Source organism: Carlito syrichta, unplaced genomic scaffold (assembly GCF_000164805.1).
Source record: "Carlito syrichta isolate Samal-C Ts95f unplaced genomic scaffold, Tarsius_syrichta-2.0.1 Scaffold72250, whole genome shotgun sequence".
Classification (NCBI taxonomy): Eukaryota; Metazoa; Chordata; class Mammalia; order Primates; family Tarsiidae; genus Carlito; species Carlito syrichta.
The window spans coordinates 396562-421267 of NW_007016346.1; the positions used below are offsets into that span (position 1 = coordinate 396562).

The 24706-nt window shown below is 39.9% G+C and overlaps 1 protein-coding gene across 1 annotated transcript in view; it reads right to left on the reverse strand.

Annotated features, from left to right (window-relative positions):
• Positions 1-24706, reverse strand: part of DOCK1 (dedicator of cytokinesis 1) — a 362706-nt gene that overhangs the window by 210842 nt on the left and 127158 nt on the right. The window contains exons 5-6 of the mRNA XM_008052893.2: positions 9629-9730; positions 2025-2119 (exon numbers count right to left, since the gene is read on the reverse strand). Coding sequence (XP_008051084.1) covers positions 2025-2119; positions 9629-9730 — 197 coding nt within the window. The remainder of the gene's footprint in view (positions 1-2024; positions 2120-9628; positions 9731-24706) is intronic.

Genomic DNA, 24706 nt, shown 5'->3' on the forward strand with positions numbered 1-24706 from the left:
GGCTCAGGCAATCCACTCACCTCAGCCTCCCAAGGCGCAGGATTACAGGCTGAGCCATGGGAATCACCTAAAGCCACACAGCAGGCGGAAATGCGACAAGCAGAGGCCAGGACCTCTACTCGACTCCCCAGGCCCAGGCTGTGACCACAGCAATGCCTGGCTCTCCTAGGTTGCTCCAGTTTGTATTCTCAAATGCTGTCTTCCATGTGTGGAAGGAGACCTCATCTGCAACAAAACCACACCCAAGATGGACAGCGCTCTCTTGTACTTACCCGAAGGGAGGTCTGTAAGAACCCTGCCTCTTGTGACATGCCAAGCCCATTCGTCCCCCTGTCACAGAGAGTCCCAACATCCAGGAGTGGCCAAGAGAAGGGTTCTGCTACTATGGATTTGTCCACAGGGTGAACAAAAGGAATTTTTTTTTTTTTTTAGTTGGAGTCTCACTCCATCGCCTGGGCTGGAGTGCAGTGGCATGCTCACGGCCACCCCAGAGTCACCCTGCTGGGCTCCGGCCATCCTTCTGCCCCAGTCTTCCAAGTGGCCAGAACTACAGGCGCATGCGACCACGGCCAGCTAATGTTTATATTTATTGTTAGAGATGAGGTCTTGCCAAGTTGCCCAGGCTGCTCTCAAACCCATGGGCTCAGGCAATCCCCTCACCTCGGCGTCCCAAAGTACTGGGATTACAAGCTTGAGCCACCGCACCTGGCCAGCAAAAGGCATTTAAAGGAAGCGAAGCCATCATATAAAACTCAAAGTAACACTTCAAGGTGATACACTACACATCTATCAGAATGGCTGAAATAAAAGATAGTGAAAACACCAAAGTCTGGATGCAGATAAACTGTATCACTCTCACATTGCTGGTGGGAACATAACATGGAACAGCCATAGTTTGGCAGTTTCTTAGAAAACTTAATGTGCAATGATCACGTGACCCAGCAAGAAAACCGATGTCAAAAAAACCAATGTCAAAAAGGTTGTACACTGAATGACTGGCTGTTTGTATAACATTTTGAAATGAAAAAAAAAATTTTAGAAATGGAAAACAATTAGTGGTTGCAAGGAGTTAGGGATGGTAGAGAGGTAAATGTGACCAGCACGTAGAACACTGTGGTGATGGAAATGTCTGGTATTTGACCATAGTGGGGGGTGGAGTCTATAACCTCTGCATGTGATAAAACTCTTTACGACGCCACACAAACACTAGGAAATACAAATAAGCCTGGGAAAGCATGAATAAGATCAGCGAGTGGTGTCTTCATCAATTCCCTGTTTATATTTCCCTGTATATTACTGTATATTCCCTGTAAATTTCCCTGTATAGTACTATACAGTTTTATGCAATGCTATGTGGGAAACTAGATAAAGTGCACACGCGATCTCTCTTTATTATTTCCTGCACCAGCATATGAATCTACAGTTATCTCCATTAAGCTGCAATAAGAAAGAGGGGAGATTAACAGAAAGTTCTTTTTAAAAATCCTACATGGTTGAGCCCTCTCTGGTCATTGCTGGTGGTTCCAGAAATGATAACGCCCAATGTGCTAGAAAATCAACCAACAGCCCATACAGGGAGATGATAAACAATTCACAAGCTTTATATTTGATAAGAAAATGCTCACAGTTTAAAAAAAAAAAATCCGGAATACATGAAATGCAAACCCCGTTCAAAAGCCTCACACAGACAGGGCTCAGAATGGCTTTGGCTGATAAAAACACGGGGTTAACACGAGATGGCAGATCAATGGCAAACAGTACCTCCCTGTCCAGGGTGATGGCTAAGGCTCAGGTTGATTTTCTCCAGGGGACAGAGCCCAAGTTCTTAGTGTCACTGCCCCAGGTGGGCAAAAGGGAGTCACCACAAGGCTGGGGTCAATTTCCCATCACTCTTTGCATCACTCAAAGGGGTATGGTTCTCTGCAGAAAAGCTACCTTGGTATCCCGGCAACACTACATATGGGTTCCCACCAGACATGAGTAAGACACCTCATAAAGGTGAGAGCTGATCTCCCTGTACTTACTTATTCTGCATCATGTTCATTATCACCCAGTCGAAAGGGTAGACGTTCTTCCCGATGAGGTTCTTAAACATGATGAATGTTTCCATTAGAAAATCCTGAAATAAAAAACCAAACATTGAAACAGCCCACAAAGCAAAAGGCGAAAGCGACGCCTCCCACAACGATTAGATTACAAAAGCCTCCATTTTTAAAGCGGAATGAAAACATTCTGAAAAGGAATAAAGACGTATTTCACAGGAGCTGTGTATGAGTTCTGTTTTTCTGTTTAATGGAGCACCTCCTAACCTAGATGACTTTCTCAAGGATATTCTGAGACAGTCCCTGAGCGTGTCACTCTAATAGTTAAAAAGAGTAAGTCCCCAAAGGTTACAAATATGCTTCCAAGCACTTCTTGCTTACAGGATAATGCAAGTTTTACAAACATGGCAAGCAGGTTACAGCTTTTCCTTCTGTTTACTCTACATTCATTTTTCATTATAAACAGGCTGCATCAGGTTGAATATGGGATGCTACTGTCTGTTCTTTTTTTGCTTATGTAATTTAATAATAGAAGGCTCCAACAGGAACTCCTGACCATCTGCACATATTCGGCATGCCATAAAGCATTTGGACGTGTGGCCACACTGCCAGACTCTTCTATATAGCAGCTGTGTTCCTGTAAATCACTTATTTCTGCCTCTGGTGTCTCAGATGCCTCTCTGGACTTCACGGGTTGACTTAAAAGGAGCAGGGGCCAGCTGCCCCACTCTGCTTCCATGCTGATAAGAATGTTCCTGACATCAGGAAGGGGTGCCAGGTTCCTAGGGGCTCCATGACGTGTCTACTGGAATTAGGAGAATTTCCTCTTTGTAGGAGCTATCCTGAACAAAACAAGTGGCTACTCCCCCAAGCACACACCCCTCCTGGCCCCTTGCTCACTGTACACCTGGAATGGGAAGGGAAAAAGCAACAGAGAATTGACTTAGAAAAATGAGGTCATGGTCAGAGATTGCCAAATGAGTGGGTATTTCCCATTTATTTAATCTACTGAATCAAAATTAGGTGCAATGGCTGTGAAGGCCAGGGTGGTGAACAGAATTGAAGCAGCCAAGAAAGCAATTCCCAGTACAAAGTTCTCAAAAAGCAACTCCTGCAAACAGGAGGAAGTTAAATTTGATGACAACAACAAGCTGATGGTCAAAGTTAAGATACTTTCTCTGCAACCTGAACGGCAATGCTAGGCTCTGGCAAATCATATCTGCTGTATGAGAGGTCTGGCATGCCCCCCAGCATAAATAAAGATGCAGGAAGTGATCCCAATCACGCTACCACAATGGAGGGCTCTAGTCCGGGAAAGGTTAGGGACCTGGGCAAAGTCAAGAGGAAAAGTTGGTCCAGATGTCCTCTAAACTCTACTCACAGGTGCTGTGTCTGCCAGACCTCAGGAGCAGGAGCTTTCTAGGGCTGCCCTGACATAGCAAGTAGCTTCTTTTCCCAGTTCAATTACTGAAATTCAAATTTCACGACTTAGTTTCCCTACTTTGTCAAGAGTTTCCCATTTTAATGACCAGGTTGCATATTCCGCAGGCTGAGTACTGTAATTCAGTCACATCTCTATTTGCATGAAATTGCTAGTTTTCTTGCCGATCACTTCTCAAAGCCTAATAATTGAGATACCGGCTCTGGTTTTTATTATTCTAGAGGAGAAGCATATTTTCCCAACTCCCTTTCTTTTCTAGGAGACACAGGCCCATACTTCATTAGTATGGTTCAGCTGTTAAATTGTGGTACTTTGCTGATCAAACAAAATGCTGCATAGAGTGGGGGATGAGGTTTTGTAAGGCTTCCTTGTCATCTGCATAATTCAGTAGCCATGGTGGTGGTCCCTCACAACTGGCTCTGCCCAGAGCAGCTGATGAGGCTTAACAAACTGTTACATGAGCGTCTCCAAGTCAACAAGGGGTACTTTGTGAAAACTTCATCATTCAATGCCTATCTATTCCTGTTGCATCTTTTAATTTGATTATTCACAAGATGCCCTATATAATACAAGCAGGGCTCTAACAATAGCTATGCATGTATTTCAAAGGCAACATCTTCTTGTCATAACCCCATTTCCTTGTTTCCATCACTATCTCCATCCACCTAAACAAAGGGTCATCCTGGACTGGCACAGGGGACGTCTAGCCCGTCGACCTGGATCCCTCTTGGCTCTCTTTGTCCCCACATTTCACCCAGAGGTATCTTTTCAAATTACACATCCGATCAATGCACTGACACTTCAATTTCACAATGAGCCCACATTCACTATGGCTTTCCAGTGCTCTTAAACTAAAGAAGAAGCATCTTGACTCTGAGATTTAGGAAATTACCATTGTGCTACGCCAAAGAAATAACACTTACAGACAAGGACATCAACAGATTTTCAACTCATCTGATGAAAGACTGTTGGGAAAATAAAATATCTGCCAACTTTATGTGGCTTCAAAATTTCACCCAAAGATTATTTAACAATTGCAAAGAAATGGGGGTGCATATCTTCACAATGGAGAGATCAGGCAGTTGCCACCTTTTAACCAAGCAGTCAAACTTGGCATTACCAGCATGACATTCCAAGCCCCCTGAGGTGACAATAGGAAGCTTTCAACACCAACAATCAAACACTCTTGCAAAAGTTTCTGGTTTGCAGGACATATAGGGGGATAGAGAAATTAGTCAAAAGGTATTACAAGGCAGCATTCAAAAAACTCAGAATTGGCCGGGCTGGGTGGCTCAGCCTGTAATCCTGCACTTTGGGAGGCCGAGGTGAGTGAATTGCCTGAGTCCGCGGGTTCGAGACCCACCTGGGCAACTTGGCGAGAACTCATCTCTACAATAAAAAAAAAACCAAAAAAAAAATCAGAATTGAAGATAGTCTATAAAGCTATTGACTTGGTGTCTTCAAAAAAATGGAAAAGTAATGCCATGAAAAGAATAAAAACAATGTGATGGTGATGGGTTTATTCCAGAAAAAAAGATTACAGAGACACAAGAACCAAACACAATTTGAATCTGTTTGGAGGAAGCCCCTAATACAAGGCATAAAATGTGGGGAAAAAAGGCCGGGCTCAGTGGCTCAGCCTGTCATCCCAGCGCTTTGGGAGACCGAGGTGAGTGGATTGCCTGAGCCCGTGAGTTCGAGACCCACCTGGGCAACTTGGCAAGACCTCGTCTCTACAATAAATCAAACATCAGCCAGGCGTGGTAGTGCGCCTGTAGTTCCAGCTACTTGGAAGGCTGAGGTGGAAGGATCGCCGGAGCCCAGCAGGTCGAGGCTGTGGTGGCTGGGAGTGGCCACTGCACTCCAGTCTGGGCGACAGAGTGAGACTCCGATTCAAAAAAAAAAAGGCGGGGGTGGGGGGAATGAAGGAAATATGAATACAAATGAAATGAGAGATAATTGCTATATTCCTGAGGAACAGTAAGACGATCAGAGAATGACTTCATTCCTGAGTGATGTTTGCTGGACCACTTAGGGCAGGAGCATCTTCCCATCTCGCACTTACTTAAGGGAGTTGGCTATATAGGTAGGGATACTTACAGATGCACAAAGGAAGCAAATATGCCAAAGAGCTCCTACCTGGTGAATTCAAGTGGCAGGAATAATGGTTTCAAGTGTACTACTCTTTCAGCTTTTCTGTATGTTTTAAATTTTTCATGATACGTGGAAAAAAGAGTATACGTAATACTGGCAAACACTGAACATAATCAGACGAGTCCTTTACCTTGGGGAATCTGATGCTAACTCCAGTTGATCAGTGTCAGAATTGAGTTAAAATATAGGAGACCCACCTGGTGTCAGAATGGGACAGTGTGGGAGAAATCCCCCACCCCCCAATCTGGTCACAGGAGTGTGGGAGTATAGAGAAATGTTGAGTGTGTCTGCCCGGAGCTACTTAGTGGGAATTTGTGACAAGTACCAAGACGACACTCTCCACTGGAAGGTTTAGACGCCTCCTCATGCCCTTCTGTCTTACTAAGGAGACCCTGAACAAGTTCTCCGCTTCTTTTTCTGATACTGAGACTTGGTCCCATGGCAGCCAGCAGCCCATAGGGCAGTTCAGCATCTTCACCACAGAAGACGTCAAAGATTCTTCATGGCTCAAATCCTAAAGCAGTGGGATTGCCTCTATCATGAGGGAACATTGAGTGAAACGTATCCCTTGTTTTTTCCTTCCTGGATCAGTCTTTCTGCCTGTGCTCTATACTCCCAGTATCTTTGGTATTGATAACTGTGATTTTTGGATGTAAATAACTCACTCAACCCAAAAGAGCTAATTTTAGGAAACTGAAATAGCACTTGTTAGAAGGAGACAACACGTTTTTTTGAGTTGGAGTCCCACTCTGTTGCCCTGGCTGGAGTGCCGTGGCACGCTCACAGTCACGGCAGCCTCGACCTGCTGGGCTCAGGTGGTCCTTCCGCCTCAGCCTTCCCAGTAGCTGGAACTACAGGCACGTGTCATTAAGCCCAGTTAACTTTTTGATTTACTGTAGAGATGAGGTCTCACCCAGTTGCTCAGGCTGGTCTCGAACCCGTGGGCTCAGGTAATCCTCTCACCTGGGCCTCCCAAAATGCTGGGATTATAGGCGTGAGCCACTGCGCCTGGCCTAGGCCATTTTCATATCAAAATATTAATTATAACCCTGAATTGTACCCCACATCTTAAAAAAAAAAAAAAAAAGGAATAAAGAGAAGAAATGTAAGTAAGCAATAAGGAAGGAAAAAAAATTGTAAACTGGGACATAAGGAAATAAATAGCAAGAAAAATATCTTGAGAAGTAGATGGCAGAATTTTTGGATAACAATGGCTAATATTAAACTTCAAATTATGATTTAATACCATGCTGGACTACAATGCTCCCCCTTACTCTTCAAGTGTTTAATAAAAATCTGCTACATAAAAAAAAGAAATACTAATTAATTTCCAGTTATTTTAGTTTTTGATGGTTGTCAGAGTAGAAGAATAAATACTTTCTATATGCAGTCAATGGATAGGAACACATTTTACAGAGGTTCTGACAAATTAACAACAGTAAAAAGGTTCACATTCCTTCCAGTATGAATTTGTGATCTTCAAATCACAAAGGCCATTTTATAACAGAAATCAAACTGTCTGTAATTAATTGTGTTTTTTTGAACTGTTGAGTCTAAGAAAAAAAAAAATCCCTTGGGAAATTAGGACCACAACATGTCATAAATATCTGATCTCTGAGTAAAGAAAGTGGGCACACATTTGGAATTCAGCAAACTACAATAATTTAAACCCTATTCTATATAATCACTTTTTTCAACACGTACACGGAAGCTTCCCTACCAATCACACTACTTAATGACTTAGATTAAATGTTTATAACAGTTTGCATGTGTAGATTTTGACCATGTGACTGTCTGGTAAAGGACGAAAGGATTAATTAGAGTCCTAACTTTTCAGGATGAGTAATTCTCATTCTGAAGCTTTTAAAATTTAGTCTGGAATGTTATCTTTGAAACTGTTCCTATAGTTTCAAGGTACAACTACTCTTGCCACTGATTAAAAAAAGGTTTAGGTTATACTTAAGATTCAACTATAGTATTAAATGTTACAAATATAAAACATGATTTCACTATGTCATGATTTCAAAAAAAAATACAGGATATAATTTTTACATATTTGAATATACTCCTAATATAAACGACTAAGTGATATTCAGAGAAAACCAAAACACATAAATATAAAAATACACATTTTTGCTCCCTTTTATTTAAGAGATGGTGCTATGATTTTAAGGCTCATACACATTTTTGTTCTCTTTAGAAATTAAAAAATATGTCATGTGCCATACATTTCAGTCAATGAAATAACTGCATATATGTTGGTGGTCCCATAAGATTATAATGGAGCTGAAAAATTCCTATCACCTAGTTATGTCACAGTCACTATATTCTAATTTCCTACAGTATTAGTAAAGTCACCAGCTATACAGGTTTGTAGTCCATGAGCAATAGGCAATATTCTATAGCCCAGATGTCTAGTAGGCTGTACCATCTAGGTTTGTGAAGTACGTTCTGTGACAGTCCCACAATGACAAAACTGCCTAAGGATATACTTCTCAGAATGCATCTTTATTGTTAAAGCAACCCATGATTTTGTGTGCGTGTATGTATGTGTATGTGTGCATGGATAGTGGCAAAAAATAAGAACATTCTGTATTAGAAATAATCCTTCGAGAAAAATCATCATTTTCTTCCCAGCTCTTAATAAGATAATGTCAAGTGCAACAACCCTTGTTTTGGAAAAAAAACAGTAGAATCTTCTGTATTCTATAAGAATCTATAGGTTTTTTTTTTTTTTTTGAGTTGGAGTCTCACTCCATCGCCCAGGCTAGAGTGCAGTGGCATGCTCACAGCCACCCCAGTGTCAACCTGCTGGGCTCCAGCGATCCTTCTGTCTCAGCCTTCAAGTAGCCGGAACTACAGGCACATCTACCACGCTCGGCTAATTTTTGATTTATTGTAGAGATGAGGACTCACCAAGTTTCCCGTGCGGGTCTCAAACCCGTAGGCTCAGGTAATCCACTCACCTCGGCCTCCCAAAGTACTGGGATGACAGGCTGAGCCACAGAGCCCGGCCGAATCTATAGGTATTCTATAGGAATTTATGGGTCTTTAGAAATGGAATCTAAGAATTCAAGTCAACATGTAATCAGGAACTCTGCCAGCAAGTTTGGTTGCAGCTTTGCAGAGGATATTTGCCATATGGCAATGTAATTTCAGGTCATTAGAGAGGTAGTCCTAAGCAATAAATTCCTCTCTATTACACTTTTCCTAATTAAATTGTATCATAGTATTACTGAGGATGACTACAGAATTATTTGGAGACATGATGATGAGCTTCCATGATTAGAGCTAATTAATAACAGAGTACAATTTAAAGCTGAAAAGTCTCTCTGGCTTTTGCTATTGAAAAGTCAACCAAGTCGGGCTCGGTGGCTCAGCCTGTAATCCCGCGCCTTTGGGAGGCTGAGGTGAGTGGATTGCCTGAGCCCGCGGGTTCGAGACCCGCCTGGGCAGCGAGACCTCATCTCTACAATAAATAAAAAAATCAGCCAGGCGTGGTAGCGTGCACCTGTAATTCCGGCTACTCAGAAGGCTGAGGCGGAGGGATCGCCGGAGCCCAGCGGGTCGACGCTGCGGTGGCCGGGAGCGGCCACTGCACTCCAGTCTGGGCCACAGAGTGAGACGCCAACTCAAAAAAAAAAAAAAAAGAAAAGTCAACCAATAAATGAACGAGTTAATGGTAGACTATCCATGGATAACATCTCTAAATTATCAATTATCCCAAAGCACAGGAGAAGAAATTGTGACCAGAAAAGATAAGACATTTCTCTGGACTCATTCCATGAATGATTCTAGAGTCCAGTACTAGAAGCAAGCCTGCAAGTCAAACTCTTATAATAGAAACAAGGCCTCAGTTAGACCTTCCTAGGTGGCTTCTGAAATCAATCAAAGGCAAGTTCTCATGCAAAATCCTATTTGAAATGGAAATATTGATATCAGCATTTTGTCTAAACCCTAGTAATGTGAAAAGAGTGAAAGGGACACTCACCACTACATCGGTCCTCATCTTCCCAAAAGTCTTGATCAAGTGGGCATAATGATAATCTTCCATTTGTCGCAAAATAGCTGTCATGCAAGCCACAAAGTTTCCCTGTAAATGAATCCAAAGATAGAATTAGATGGGGAGAGAACAGTACTCACAGGAAAAGTCAATGTCAACCCAGGGTCTGGGACTGACAACTGTCAGGGAGAAGGGAAAGGGTGTGAGTAGGAAGACCTGAGTCCTACTGCCCCTTAAGGCTGACCAGTGCAAGGTATCGATCGGCCACTTCCAACCACGGGATTTTTTTTTCCCCTAGGGGTGAGGCTATATTTTGTTCTTCCTAACTGCATTAAATGCTTCCAGATACAGGGTTGGTCAGGCTGGAAAAACAAGTTTTAAATATTTTTGCCTTAAATACACAAAAATTAGCCAGGCTCGATGGCTCAGCCTGTAATCCCGCGGATTTGGGAGGCTGAGATGAGTGGATTGCCTGAGCCCGTGGGTTCGAGACCCGCCTGGGCAGCGAGACCTCATCTCTACATAAATCAAAAAATCAGCTGGGCATGGTAGCGCATGCCTGTAATTCCGGCTACTTATAAGGCTGAGGCGGAAGGATCGCCGGAGCCCAGCAGGTCTAGGCTGCGGTGGCCGGGAGCGGCCACTGCACTCCAGTCTGGGCGACAGAGTGAGACTCCAACTCAAAAAAAAAAAAAATACACAAAAATTAAAGACAGGATGGAATCACGGGCACTTCTGTTTTGTGCTCTCTTAGAAACTGTGTGCAGCCCCTCCTCTTGAGCGGCAAAGAGGCCTTTTATTTCTCACAATCAGCCCATATCCCCTCTTGGCCGATTAGGAGGCAATCACCACCAACCCTAGGATGAGTTATGGTCCAATTCCTCTCCTGGAAAAGAAGAGGAGAGGAATGCAGCCTCGTCAGAATGTCAAGTGGGAGAGACGGGAATTTCTCATACCAGACAGAGTTGGGTGGAAATAAAAGGAAGAGGAAAAAAGAAAGCAACAAACAAAATCAAGAATGCTGCAGAGGTAAGGGACCAACACAGCTGGCAAATGGAGGCAGCCAGTGTGTGTGTGGTCCAGGCTGTACACACCTTTGTTCACATGCCTTGAAGGGTATTTGCTTTGGTGGGTGGCTTGGAGGCCAAGCAGTTCTGTTGTCATTAACTGTAATTTCTCACTGCTAGGGTTTGTGCCTAACAACATTTCAAAGGCTTCGTTGCTCTTAAATATTTTCTTTTAAGTTAGAGACATTTTAAGGAACATAGATTATAGATTTTCTCCCATTAAGCCAGTAAAATTATAGGATGCAAAATAATTTGAGACATGTCCCTATTTTTGCCCTATTAAATGATCTCCCAAATTGCATTATTTTACTAACTCTGCTTTTACTAGCAATATATTTGAATGCCTAAATGTCTTTTATGTTAATTTGGAATACAAGCTCTACAGTGAAATGTTAAAGTCTGATATCTTCTCCAACCCATTTTAAATCTATAGTATACATATATGCTTCCAAATGAGTCCTCCAAGGATGCATTACGCAAATTGAACAAATACAATAATGATGATATGGTATCTTCCATTTGCCCAGAAATGTAAATTATTTGTGAATGATGATAATTGCTGAGATTTAGATTCCAAGTTGGTGCTCAGAGAAAGAGCTAAATAATGCTTGTTTTACATTGGAGAAATGATTAGTAAAATGGTAAAATATCTATTTATGAATATGAACTTTCGAATACGTAAATATTTGGCTTCCCATCTGAGCTCAGGAGATGCTGCCTTTGAATCTTGCATACTCCTTAAGACAAAGAGATGTCATCCTTTGGATAGCCATCTTAATAATAGCCATGTTGATCAAACAGTGTACTGAGGTGGTTAGAACCATGGCCACATTCAATCACATTCAATCACGTGGTAGATTCTCTTCTCGTGTGTAGTCAGTGAGACTGAGGGTGAGAAGGCAGGAACTTAGTGGCTAACCTAATTTCTTTCCCTTCGGTTCCGATACACATTTTAATTCTTTCTCTAAGGAATCTGAAGCCACTGCTGATGATCCATTCAAGGATGACATTTGCTTTCTCTCACTCTTGCAGTCACGAGAGCAAGTGGGAAGCAGATGAGGAAGACCTCTATCATCCTATGTCCCACTATTAGCCCTGATGCAGCTGCTATGACTCGAATGCTTCCCTTGTGAGATAAAGAGCTCTTCCAGTGCAGGAAGAGGCTGTGCTGGCCTAGATGCACCTAGCGAGTGCTCAAAGCAACTTTCTGCTGGTCAAACCAGTTACCCAATGGAGACTTACACCTTAGAATGAATGAAATCACAAAGTTGGCTATTTATTGCAAGGTAATATAAGCAATATACCAGTGGGCTTACTCAAAATATCAAGTTGAAAGTAGGGAGATAGCTCACTTAGTATGACGGGCTAAGTGAACTATCCATCACAGAAACCAACAACTGAATACCACATGTTCTCACTCATAAGCCGGCCCTGATCACTGGTCACATGAGCAAAAAGGTGGGAACGGATGCTGAACACCGCTGAAGGAGGGAAGGAGGGAGAAGAAATGAATGGCACACAACAACTCATGGGCTCCCGGGTCCACTACCAAGGGGAGGCACAGCCTGCTAGGAGCCCACACTTTACCTGCATGCAGTTAACTTATCTAGGAAACTCTCACCTGTACCCCCCACAACGAAACTAAACTAAGCTAGGATAGGATAAGACAGATAAGTAGGAAGAAAAGCAAAACCCTTGAAGGGTCTTGAAATGCTGAGAGCATGAGTACAGAGTAACAGTTATGAGAAAAACCACTGTCCCCAGACTCAGCCCAGATGTTCAAATAGGTGGCATAGACATATTCAATTCAGAGGGCAGATTGTCACGTCATGCTCAAACATTTATGCAGGGAAAAGAATGGGAAAACTGATGGGACCCAGAAAATGGAAAGGTGAAGAAAACATAGTAATTTCCATAAAGCAAGTCCTGGGATTCGGTAAACACAGAGCGTGAAGTCTGCTCTCTGCATGCGAATGTCACAGAGAAGGCAACCCAGTGGCCCCTTGTTTAATAACTACGGGGACAAACACAGTAGGCCTAGGGAGGCCAGAAGGACAGGCCGTCACCAGGAGGTAGAGGCGATGCTGCCGGACATTGTGCACGACCTCTTGGCTAAACCTAAGGAAGTGTTCTAGAAATAATTTGTACTGTTCAGTCCTTCCTTTCTTAGAGAAAGTTGTCTTGTCATTTCAGTTTTTTTCTAAGTTGAAGCACGAACTCCATCAGAAAAGAGACAATATGCATGTTAAAATTCACAGAAATGCTTCCCTTTTCCTTTCTGCCCTTTGGGATGGAGTCCCAGCCCTGGGGACTCAGTATTTCCACAGGGAAAGTATGGCAGATGCCATGAAGTCTTTCGTCTCACAGGAATACAGCAGAACCCTGCACGACGTATTTGTGGGCTTCGAAGGGTAGATAAAGGGGGTAGTTAGTGAAGTTATTTGAAACCTGTCATATATTAGGGACAAAAATGAGGGAGAAGTGTGAAAACTTTTATTCTGTAAGCGCAGAAGAAAATGACTAGTCTATGGTTTAATTGATTTATTTTTGATGGGTTGAGGAATCATATGAAGCTTTTGTTTTTAAACAGTGGGTAGCTTAGCAGGTAGGTAGTGGCAAGCCATTGTGCGGAAACTCTGTGGACTGGGCTCCTGCCCCAGCAGCTGAGTAAAAATAAATAAATACATAAAAATAAGACACATTTATTATAGCTTCAAAGCAATGCAAAATAGGAGCACAGAAGTCAGAAGATACTTGCAGAAGATTTAAAACCAGGACACTGAATGCCTAATAAACAAAAAATGCGAACCTCATTAGTAATCAAAGATGAAAATGAAATATCATTATTTGCCTGCCAAAATAGCAAAGAAGTATTTAAGTGATGATAATGTTAGCAAAGGTGCAGGGAATGAGGACTCTTATACGCTGTTGGTGGGAGGATAAATTGCTATAACCTTTTTAAAAAGTGATTTGGTGATAGTTTGAAAAGTCTTTAAAAAAAGACTCATCTGCTTGGTAATTCTACTTAACTATCCATCCTAAGGAAGTAATTCAAAATAGGAAATTTCATATCCAAAGATATCCACTGCATTCCAGAAAATATCTCAATGTTCAACAGCAGGAAATTGTGGAAATAATATGATATTTTGTAAGGCTACATGGTAAAATTACAGGATGACCAGTTCAATTATAATCTCAGACAAACAATGAAAAATAAATATGTCCCAAATATTGCAATGAAAAAATTGCATAAGACATACATATACTAAAGAAAATTATTTGTTTACCTGAAATTCAAGTGGAACTAGGTGTCCTATATGTATTTGTTAAATCAAACAATCATACCATAGTGTTATGATAAGATATTGTGCAACCATTAAATCATTAAGCATTAACCATGCAAATATGAAACATTTTTAATAACAGGAAAATATTTGAAGGCAAAAATGAGATAAATATACATATACACTTTAGCAATGAAAAGAATAATACATAGAACAGGAAAAAGAAAAATTGACTAGGAAAAAAGACACCAGATAGTCATCAGGGGAGGAAGAATAAACTCAGATTATTTTTATAAAAAGAAAATATATTAATATTTTAAAAGGTGGTCCGGCAAGAAAAAGAACTCATCTGGCAGGAGAGACCACCTCTTCCCGTCCCTCATCTAGTCCCATTTCTAGGTCGCTTGTCCTCAAGAATCTCTTTCTCAGGGTTCCTCCCATTGGTGTGGACGTAACTACTGCCTTGTTCTGTTCCTCGAGCCTTGGGATGGAACTTAAGCCCCAAGCCTTGAGCCCTCCAAAAAGCACCCCAGTGCCCCAGTTTTAAATCTGTGTGGGCCCCTAGTGCTCTGGCAAGTTGACAGAATGGAGGCCAGGTAGAACTGAGGACAGGTTGAAAAGAGGATAGATAAAACCAAGCACAAGCAGAACAGAAGAGAGAGAGAGAGAAGTGAGGGTAGACAGAAGGAAAGATAGGCAGAACTGAGCACAGGTAGAATGGGGAATTGGTGGTGGAGCAGGGGAACAGCATGACAGGTAAGTCGTATGTTAAATGTTACTGTAGTATATAAAAACAAAAAGTTTACAAAAAGATAGACAGGCGAATGAAAACTTATGCTGGCCTACAGACTGGGAAAAAGTATTTGCCAACTCCAGGTCTGACAAAGGCTTAACATCTTGAATCTACAAGGAACTCAAAGGAACTCAAACGTGCTGAAAAGAAAAAAAACACACAACCCCATTATAAAATGGGCAAAAGATATGAACAGACACTTCTCAAAGGAAGACATCTGAGTGGCCAACAGACACATAAAGAAATGTTCAACCTCACTAATCATCAGAAAGATGAAAAGCAAAACCACACTGAGATACCACTTAACTCCAGTCAGAATGGCAATTATCAATAACTCAAAAAATAACAGTTGTTGGAGAGGGTGTGGCAAAAAGGGAACACTTCTACACTGTTGGTGGGAGTGCAAACTAAAAACTTCCTAAAAGCTCTAAATATAGACCTCCCCTATGACCCCGCAATCCCCCTACTGGGAATATACCCTGAAGAACTCAAATCACTCTATCAAAAAGATACCTGCACACAAATGTTTATTGCAGCATTGTTCACAATAGCAAGAACCTGGAAGCAACCATGCTGTCCATCAAAAGAGGACTGCATTAAAAAAATGTGGTACATATACACGATAGAATACTATGCAGTCATAAAAAAGAACAAAATCATGAATTTTGCAACAACCTGGATGGAACTAGAGTCTATAATAATAAGTGACCTCGCAAAGAAACAAAGATCTGAGTATCACATGTTCTCACTCATATAGTGGACCTTGAACATCTATCGTAATACTATAAGAAAAGGATTGACAGTGGTGGGAAACTATGGAGGGAGAAGGGAGATGGGATTAACGGCAGTAAATATCCGTCTGGGGACGGGAAGACACCTCTTATCAACAAGGGTGCCTGAACGAAGCATATTTGTATACCTAACCCTTAACTGTACCCCACAATATCATAATAAAAAATATTGATTATTAAAAAAAAGAAAACTTATGCTGAAGCATACCTTTAAACAGTGCCTTTGTCAATCACGTCTAGCAGAAGGTTTGTGTGTGAGTGTACGAATCAGAAGGGAAAATCTCAGGCATTTTAATTCATAAAGTTTTGAAGGGTCATAAAGGTGTAATAAAGATAGACTTAGCCACGTGACCTTAACGGCTGGGTTTGAAGGAGCTCTTGGTAATTCCATCAACCAGGCAAGAACTACCGTATTTGATCCTGGAGCTCACACTGTGTAAAGAGCATAGATCTGCTCTCTGGGACACAAGTTACAGGCAGAAGTTTTAACATTCTTCGAAGTTCTCTAACTCCCAAGGGATCTTTGGGCAGTCAGAAACTTCCAGAGATGCAGTAGCGCCAAGTGTGGAGGGCAGACACTCGGCTTGAATACAAGAACTGCCATGATTGAGTCCAAACTACACTTCTTAATTTCGAGGGGGGTCTTATTAAAAACATTAACCATGTTTTCACCAAGGCAAATTCTTTGAAGAAGCACACTCAATTAAATGTGTAAATTTTAAAAATATTCATGAAAATAAACCTGCCTCACAATCATCACTTAAAATTAAAGAAAAAGGAATCATCTAGTAAACATGTTTAAATATACTACTCATAAAAAAAATTGACATAGGCCAGGTGTGGTGGCTCAAGCCTGTAATCTCAGCACTGGATCAATTTCACCCAGCATTAATAAAGGAGACCAGAAGAAACAAGCCAACAAACAAAAACAGAACTCAGAGAAAAGAAAGTTCAGAAAATATAAGAGAGCTATAAGCATTATCCTAAGGTGATATGAGAGTATATCCATGAAAGAAGAATATCATGTTATAAAAAGGAGTCAGGATGGAAAAAGGATTCTGGAATATTTTAAACGGTGGCAGAAATAAGTATTATAATAAAAGTGTTGGGAGATTAAATGATGACATCCTCAAAGAGTAGATCAAAATCACAAACACACAAATAGGAGGGAACGGGGAGAGGAAAGGTAGTTGGGAGAGTGGTGAAGAGAAAGATTAAGAAAATCAGAGAATCCATTCAACAGAGTCAATATCTAAGCTATAAAAATTCCAGAACACAGAAAATGAAAGATAAAAGCTGTTTTTACAAAACGATAGGAAGTCCACTATAAAAACTATTAGAGCTAATAAATAAGTTCAGCAGGTTGCAGGATACAGATTCGAAATACAAAAGTCGATTGTCTTTGTATACACTAGCAATGAACAATCCCAAACTGAAATTCACAAAATAATCCTAATTACTAAATCATCAGAAGAACAGGAATTGTTAAGAAAAAAGTATAGTATTGCACACAGAATAATATTAATACTGAAAATATTGTTAAAAGAAATTAAAGAGAACTTAATTAAATGGAAAGACACCCCATGATCATGGATTAATAGACTTAATATCGTTAAGACGGCAATGCTCCCCGAAATCATGTACAAATTCAACACGATGACTGTCCGAATCCCAGCTGACTTCTTTGCAGAAGTTGACAAGCCAGTCACAGAAGATTACATATTGCACGACTGCAGCTTGTGGTAACAGTTAAACAACTCTGTGGATGTACCAAAAACCATTAAATGATCCACCTTAAATAGATGAATTCCATGTCAAATGAATTATATCTCAAGAAAATGGTGAATTAATAGTTTTTGAAAATAAAAATCAGCTAGTTAACTGATGCATACCCAGAATGAAAGCGTCTACTGAGAGCCAGCACTACCAAGACTCATTGCTACGGATTTTAGAGTAGCAGAGGTAGAACAATGATTCTAAAACACTTGAGAGAAAAATAAGAAAAGCTAAAAGAGTTGCCACTGTAGCCTGGGAATTGAAAATGGAGGAGATGATACAGAGGCAGGTGATTTTCAGGACAAGTCAAACGATTTGCCCTTATAAGCCATGTAACATATTACCAGATTTAAAATAAAAATATGCTTGAAAAAATCTTTCCAAACTCCGTAATCTCAGTAACGTTGTTCTTTCGCTTTCTATCTGTTGAAATAAAAATATTACAACTTTTCCCTTTTGCTTTGATTTCCTCACTTAGGTGTTTTCATACCATGTGGAGTTTCTCTAAAGCTACCTCAAAATCCTTTTAGGACTGGGTAAGGGGAAAGGAGAGGATAGGAAGGAATGATACTTCAAGAAAGAACAATATTATAAAATGAAAGCAGGGAAGATAGTGTACCATGCTACATACATTAAAAGGCACAGGAAACACTGTTGGGCCTTTCAAAGGTATACCGTGATTTGTTAATTAAATATTTGATCAAGCATAAGATATAACAAAGAGGCTGAACTGGGTACTTTTGCTAAAATATAGGTTCATGGAAAAATGTGTGTTTACTCATCATTTTAACTTATAATACCTTTCTCATATACACGACTCACAGTAAAATTAAGGACTTTATTTTGTTCATTTTCTCATCTGAAGATAAATTCAGTCTCATGATGCCTTTTCCAATACACGGTTAATTTTTACTAATTTTTTCCCCCAATACTGTGGTTTCCTTATTTCATAAAGAAAGACTGAGTGAGAAAGTTTTGTTTAAAAAAAAGAACTACACAAAACAGAAAATAGTGCAGCTGATAACATACGTTAATGTCAACTATTTGCTATTTTGAACGGCTAGCAACAGAATTAAACCTATCTTAAATTCCAATTGAGTACCTGCTTGAATAAATAGAGTACTTATATCTCGTATCATGTCAAATACCATATAATTTTAAAAACAAAATCAATTTCAAATTTACAATGGCAGTGAAATTGTAGAAAGATGTTTTTTGGACAAATATACCAATAGGGAATATACAGATCTTAAGTTACACATAACAATTATTTGCTATTTATTCAATAAAATAATTTAAACACATATTCACATTTGTTGTGAAGAATACAAATAAATTACAATCAAATTTTACATAAAGAAATTACATTTTATGGTATAATGAGGAATATTCATTTTGTAAGCAACTTCCTTATATAATTTATTTGATACTAAAATATGACAGTAAAGCAGAATATTTTATGTTAATTTTATAAACTCGATAAATCAGGTAATATTAGATCCTTAGAGAATTTAGTATTCTCCAAGTCTTATTGCAGGATATAGAGTATCTGTAAACACATTATAATAGAAACATGAGTAATTAAGTCTTAATAAACTCTTACTACTGAAGAGAAGATCAATATACCTATATATTTTTAAAATTGACTTCTGTCCATAAAGGACACTATTAATATTATAGTTGTAAGAAAGCTATAACTCTTTCTTAGGTAAAATAAAATGCCTCTATATGAATCATAAAAATAAATTGTGTTCAATTTTATGCACATTGGTTGAATGATATAATGAGGAAGAATTATGTCATAAACCAAGTGTTAAAAAATTAATAAATCCTAAGTAGGATAAAAGACGCTTTGAAATATGAGATTATTGTATAATAGGAACATAGATAATATTATAAGGTACTTCTCACAAAATACTTATATATATATAAATAATATTTATAAATATATAATATATAAATTTATATATCTATAAAATCTGGTTATGTGCTGAAACACTGCACATCACAAGGAAATCATACAGTAGCTTGTCTGCTTACAACTACATAAGCTACCAAGGTACTTTTAGCAATAAATACCTTAATGTTAATTTTCAAAATTGCTAACTAGGGTGGAGTGTAACTCAATTTGTGAGTACCCAAAAGAAATGCTGCAGGAGCAAAGTACCTATCTATAGGGTATAAAGAAAGCCTAAAGCAGGAAGCATATCCCACTGGGGCTCCACCTCCACCTTGTCTCACCCTCCACACACGTCTGAAAAAATTGGAAGCTTCCTGAAATGGTCCTCTTGAAATATGCTATAAGAAACCAGGGATACGGCTAAAGAGATAATAAGCTTCAAAACAGTGACGAGTATTCCCAAGTGCAATATTCAACATTTCACGAGGGTTCAGTGTGTTGAGAGCACTGAGTTCCTGGGGCTGGGTCAGCAGGTGACAAAAACAGCCCCGGCCCCAGATGATCACAGTAGGAGCCTGGGTCATGACTATCTCCCAAACTAATGAGGCCATGTCAAAAGGGACACAGGTGGGGGCTTGAAGAGGCTCCCTGGCCACATGCGGGACGGTTGGGACAAACTGAGTATCTAAATGGACAACAGCAAAAGAATGTAACATATTGAATGAGAAAAAAAGCCATATGTCTCAACAGATATACATATGGGGGTGGAGTTGGGGGGTACAAGTAAAGTCGGTCTCTACAGAAGACTGCAAGATGAAAATCCTAGAAGGAAGGAGAGAATTTGAAAAACTCCAGTTTCAACCTCTAAAGAAATGGTTGATCCAAGAACGAATCCTCATGGGTCCTGAAACCACTGGGCAAAAAGGACATTGGGGAACAAGATATTAACTCAATCTGAAAGTGTCATCTCACAGACTCTGCCTAATTTTAGTCTGGGACTCCAGGTGAGATAGAAAGCTAAGCACACATGAACACGTAGGTAACATCTTTTGCCAAAAATGTTCAATCATGAGAAAATGAATAGACAAATCCAGATCATGGGGAATTTGACAAGACAACTGGCCTGGAGTCTCAAAAAAAATCAATGGGAAAATATTATAGGAAGTAGATATTACATTATATTAGGGAATTGTTAATATTTATAGGTGTCATAATATTATTATGACTACATAACAAGGTTATTCTTAGGAGAGACATGAAACAATTAGGGATGATGTGTCATGGTGTCTGTGACCAATTTTTGATCTGACAAACAAACAAGTTTACTTGACACATGCATACAACCACATATGGAGATAGGGCATGGATAATCCAGATGGCAGAAATTAAAATGCAGTGAATCTAGTTGGTGGGTATGTAGATTTTACTATAAATTGACTCAATATTTCTGAACATAAGAAATATTTAAAAATAAAAAGCCAAAGGAAAACAACTTCTACCCACAGTCCAGTGAGAACTCATTCATGACAACAATTAATTAAGATACAATGTAATAAATATTATAAAAGGGAGTTATTACAGACTGCCAGGGAATTCAAAAAGGAAGTATTTCTTTTCCAGAGGAATTATTATTGCATATGATAACAGAACTAGGAGCAATGATTTAAGTATTTTAACCCAAACACTTGGGCAAGGGGGAATAGTAATGAGATTTAAGCAACAGGAATATTTACTCAGGAAAATATCGGAGGAACTAAAATATAACTACAGGGTTTAGTTTTTTTTTTTTGAGTTGGAGTTTCACTCTGTCACCCAGACTGGAGTGCAGTGGCAGCCTCGACCTGCTGGGCTCCGGCGATCCTTCCACCTCAGCCTTCCAAGTAGCTGGAACTACAGGCACATGCTACCACGACCGGCTGATTTTTTGATTTTTTGTAGAGATGAGGTCTCGCCTGCCCAGGCGGGTCTCGAACCCGCAGGCTCAGGCAATCCACTCACCTCAGCCTCCCAAAGGTTTAGTTGTTTTCAACCTTTGTCACACACATGGCCAAGACACACATGAAAACATGTCTATGCCACCAATCAAAAGGAACATGGAAATTAAAACACACTGAAATACCACTATACATCTAGTAAATGGCTAAGATTAAAAAGAAAAAAAAAGCAAGAAGATGCAGAGCAAAGGAAACTCATCTACATTGTTGGTCAAAAGGCAAAATGGTGCCGCCCTTTTGGAAAACAGTTTAGCAATTTCACATTCAGCTAATTATATACTCACCACATGACCCAAATATCTTGCTTCTGAGTATGTTTCCAAGAGAAATGAAAAGAGATGCCCATACAGAGACCTCTATACAAATATTTATAACCATTTTTAATCATCGTTGTCAAACATGGGAGATACTCCAAACATCCACTACCTACTAAATTGACAGCAAAACTGTGGTACATCCATATGATAGAATGCTACTCAGCAATAAAAAGAAACAAAATACTGATAAATCACCATGAAAGAGTTTCCAACACATTGTGCTAAGTGAAAGCAGTCAGATGCAAAAGGCTATATGAAGCCTTTCTTAGGTTGTTAGGAAATGGCAAAATTACAGTGACAAGGAAGACATAATTGACTACAGAGGGGCAAGAAAAACATTTTTAGAGGAATGAAAATATTGTAAATCTTGTATTTTGTGGTGGCTACATAAATGTACATGTGTGTTCAAAACTCAGAACTAAAAAAGAATGGATAGTACTGTATAACCTTAAAAATATACAAAGAGAACTTCTGGCAAGGTGGCAATGGGACAGGTTGGACTGTGAGAGTCTTTGCAAAAGCGAGTGTCCATAAAGACTCTCTGGTGAGTAGGCATGTGGTGGTGGGTGAGTGAAAGTCCGTCTGAGGGGAGACTCGGGTTCATGCACCCTGGGCTCCACTCCAGAAGTGACTGCAACCCCCCACTGCCCTGAGTTTAGAGCCACCAGTGCATAGGATAGGATCGTCTGCTGTTCTCAGGACTACTGAGCCTGCTGAATAGAGCTGATTTGCATCATTGGGTGCACAATCGACACCATCACCTGTGACGACAAGGCGGCTGGAGCCCTGATCAAATCCATGGAGAGAAGATAAGCCCCACCCCCAGTGAGGAAACACTGACCCTAGCCATCTTCTCTTTCCTGGGACCAGGCAGAGACCTGCATTGCCCCCACTCAGCTCCACCCAGACTCCAACTTGGGACCTAAGGTCATCACATCAAACTCGGAGAGACAGAAGTCACTACCCCACGCTGGATCATAAACAGACACTTCAGATCTGAGTGGGAGACTTAACAGGCAGCAAGACGGAGAAGTCCAGGTCTGATCTACCCTCCTCCCACAGTAGGCCTGAGGCATCTGACCCATGCTGAGAGCAACCCTATCAGCCTGCCCTGAGAGAAGAAGGAAGGGGCTGGATATCAGAGATGAAAGGAAGTTGGACTTACAGAAACAACCTCAGAGCGAGTTTTTCTGTTTTCTTTCTTTCTTTTTTTGTTTTTGGCAGTTTGTTTTGCTCATTTTTGGTTTTTTTTATGTTTTAGTTTATTTTTAGGTTTTTCTATTTTTGAGAATGCTTTAGTACTTGCTTTGTTTCTGTTAGCTTAGTGTTGTTTTTAGACTTTGTGTTTGTGTATGGGTATTTTTTGAGGGAGAGTACATGAATAGAGAGTTTTTGTTGGTTTGTGTTTGTATGATTGCCTGTATGCTCTATTTTTTACTCTTTTCTTTGTTTGTGTCTCTTTTCATTTGTTAGTTGATAAGTCTGTCTGTTTTCCCTCTTACTCTTCTCTCTCTCTCCACCTTCCTCTCGCCCACCCCGTCCAACCTTTTTCCATTCTTTTCTTTTTCATACCTCATTTTGCTTTCAGAGAGTAAACCTATACCCCAAACTGCATGGACAGATTGTAAGGCAGTGGGAAGTGGGTTCCAGAGGCCCACACATCTGTCAGTGGATACTGGGATCTGCAGAGAGATTCTGAAAAACAGCTCCTTCCTCAATTAAATCTCAAAACTGCAAAAAGTACAGCCCTCAACCCAAAGCCTAGCTTCAGAATTGAACAAGGCCAGAGGATACACATAAGGAAGAATAGGAGATTGAGGAAACAGAAGTAAAAGCTACCACCCCATCCCTGAACAAAAACATTAAAGAAGAGGTTATTTTTTAAAAAATAGGAGGGGAGGAAAATCTACACAAATGAAGAAAAACCAAAAGAAGTATATGGGTCTCATACAGATCCCTGAGAGGTCAGACACTGAGAATACAGACCTTGGAACACAACAATGAAGAGACCACTGTATGGTCTCAAACTAAAAGCCCAGATATCAAGATATTACTAAAAAAAATAAATAGAATTAAGAGAGACAGGAGGAAAGAATGAAGGAGTTGATAACTGAGATAACAGCAGTAAAGAATACGGTGAATGAAATAACAAACTGATAAGCATGGAAAGCAGAATTAGCTAAGCAGAAGAAAGAACCTCAGAGCTTGAGGAACAAAATATGGAACTAAACCAAACAGTCAAAAATATAGAAAAGAATCTAAAGAAGACAGAACAAAACCTTCAAGAGATGAGTGATTATTTCAAGAGGCCAAACTTAAGAGTAACCAGACTTCCTGAGGCATAAAGAGAGACAGAGATGACCCTGGAACAAACATTCCATGAAATTATCCAGGAAAACTTCCCTCATCTCATCAGTGATGCAGCCATTCAAACACAAGAGATTTAAAGAACCCCTGCGAGACAACAAATGAGAAGACCAACTCCTAGATACATAGTAATTCGCCTACACAAAGTAGGTATAAAAGAAAAAATTCTAAAGGCAGCAAAAGAAAAAGGTCAGACTACCTACTGGGGAAGACCAATTAGAATAGCAGCAGATTTATCTATAGAAACACTTCAGGCTTGGAGAGCATAGAGTCCAACATGAAAGTTCTCAAAGATAAACAATATCAACAAAGAATTACCTACCCAGCTAAGTTAAGCTTCAACATTGATGGAGAATTAAAATCTTCCCCAGACATTCAATCCCTAAGAACTTACGCTGCCTCCAGACCAGCTCTACAAGAAACATATAAGAAAGTATTAAACACAGAAGAAAGGAAAAAAAGAACAACAACGTATCTCACAAGAATGCAGGAAAAAGATTGAAAGCACACATGAATCAACCGCAAAATAAAATAAAAAAAAAAACAAATCAAACAAACAACAACAAACTCTATAAGAACCTCATGCCAGGGATAAACTCTTACATTTCAATAATTAGCCTGAATTTGAATGGACTAAATGCACCATTGAAAAGACATAGAATGGCAAAATGAATAAAGTATCATGAGGCAACAATATATTGTCTCCAAGAGACTCATCTCACCAGAAAGGACACTCACAGGCTCAAAGAAAAAGAATGGAAAACAAACTTTCAGGCG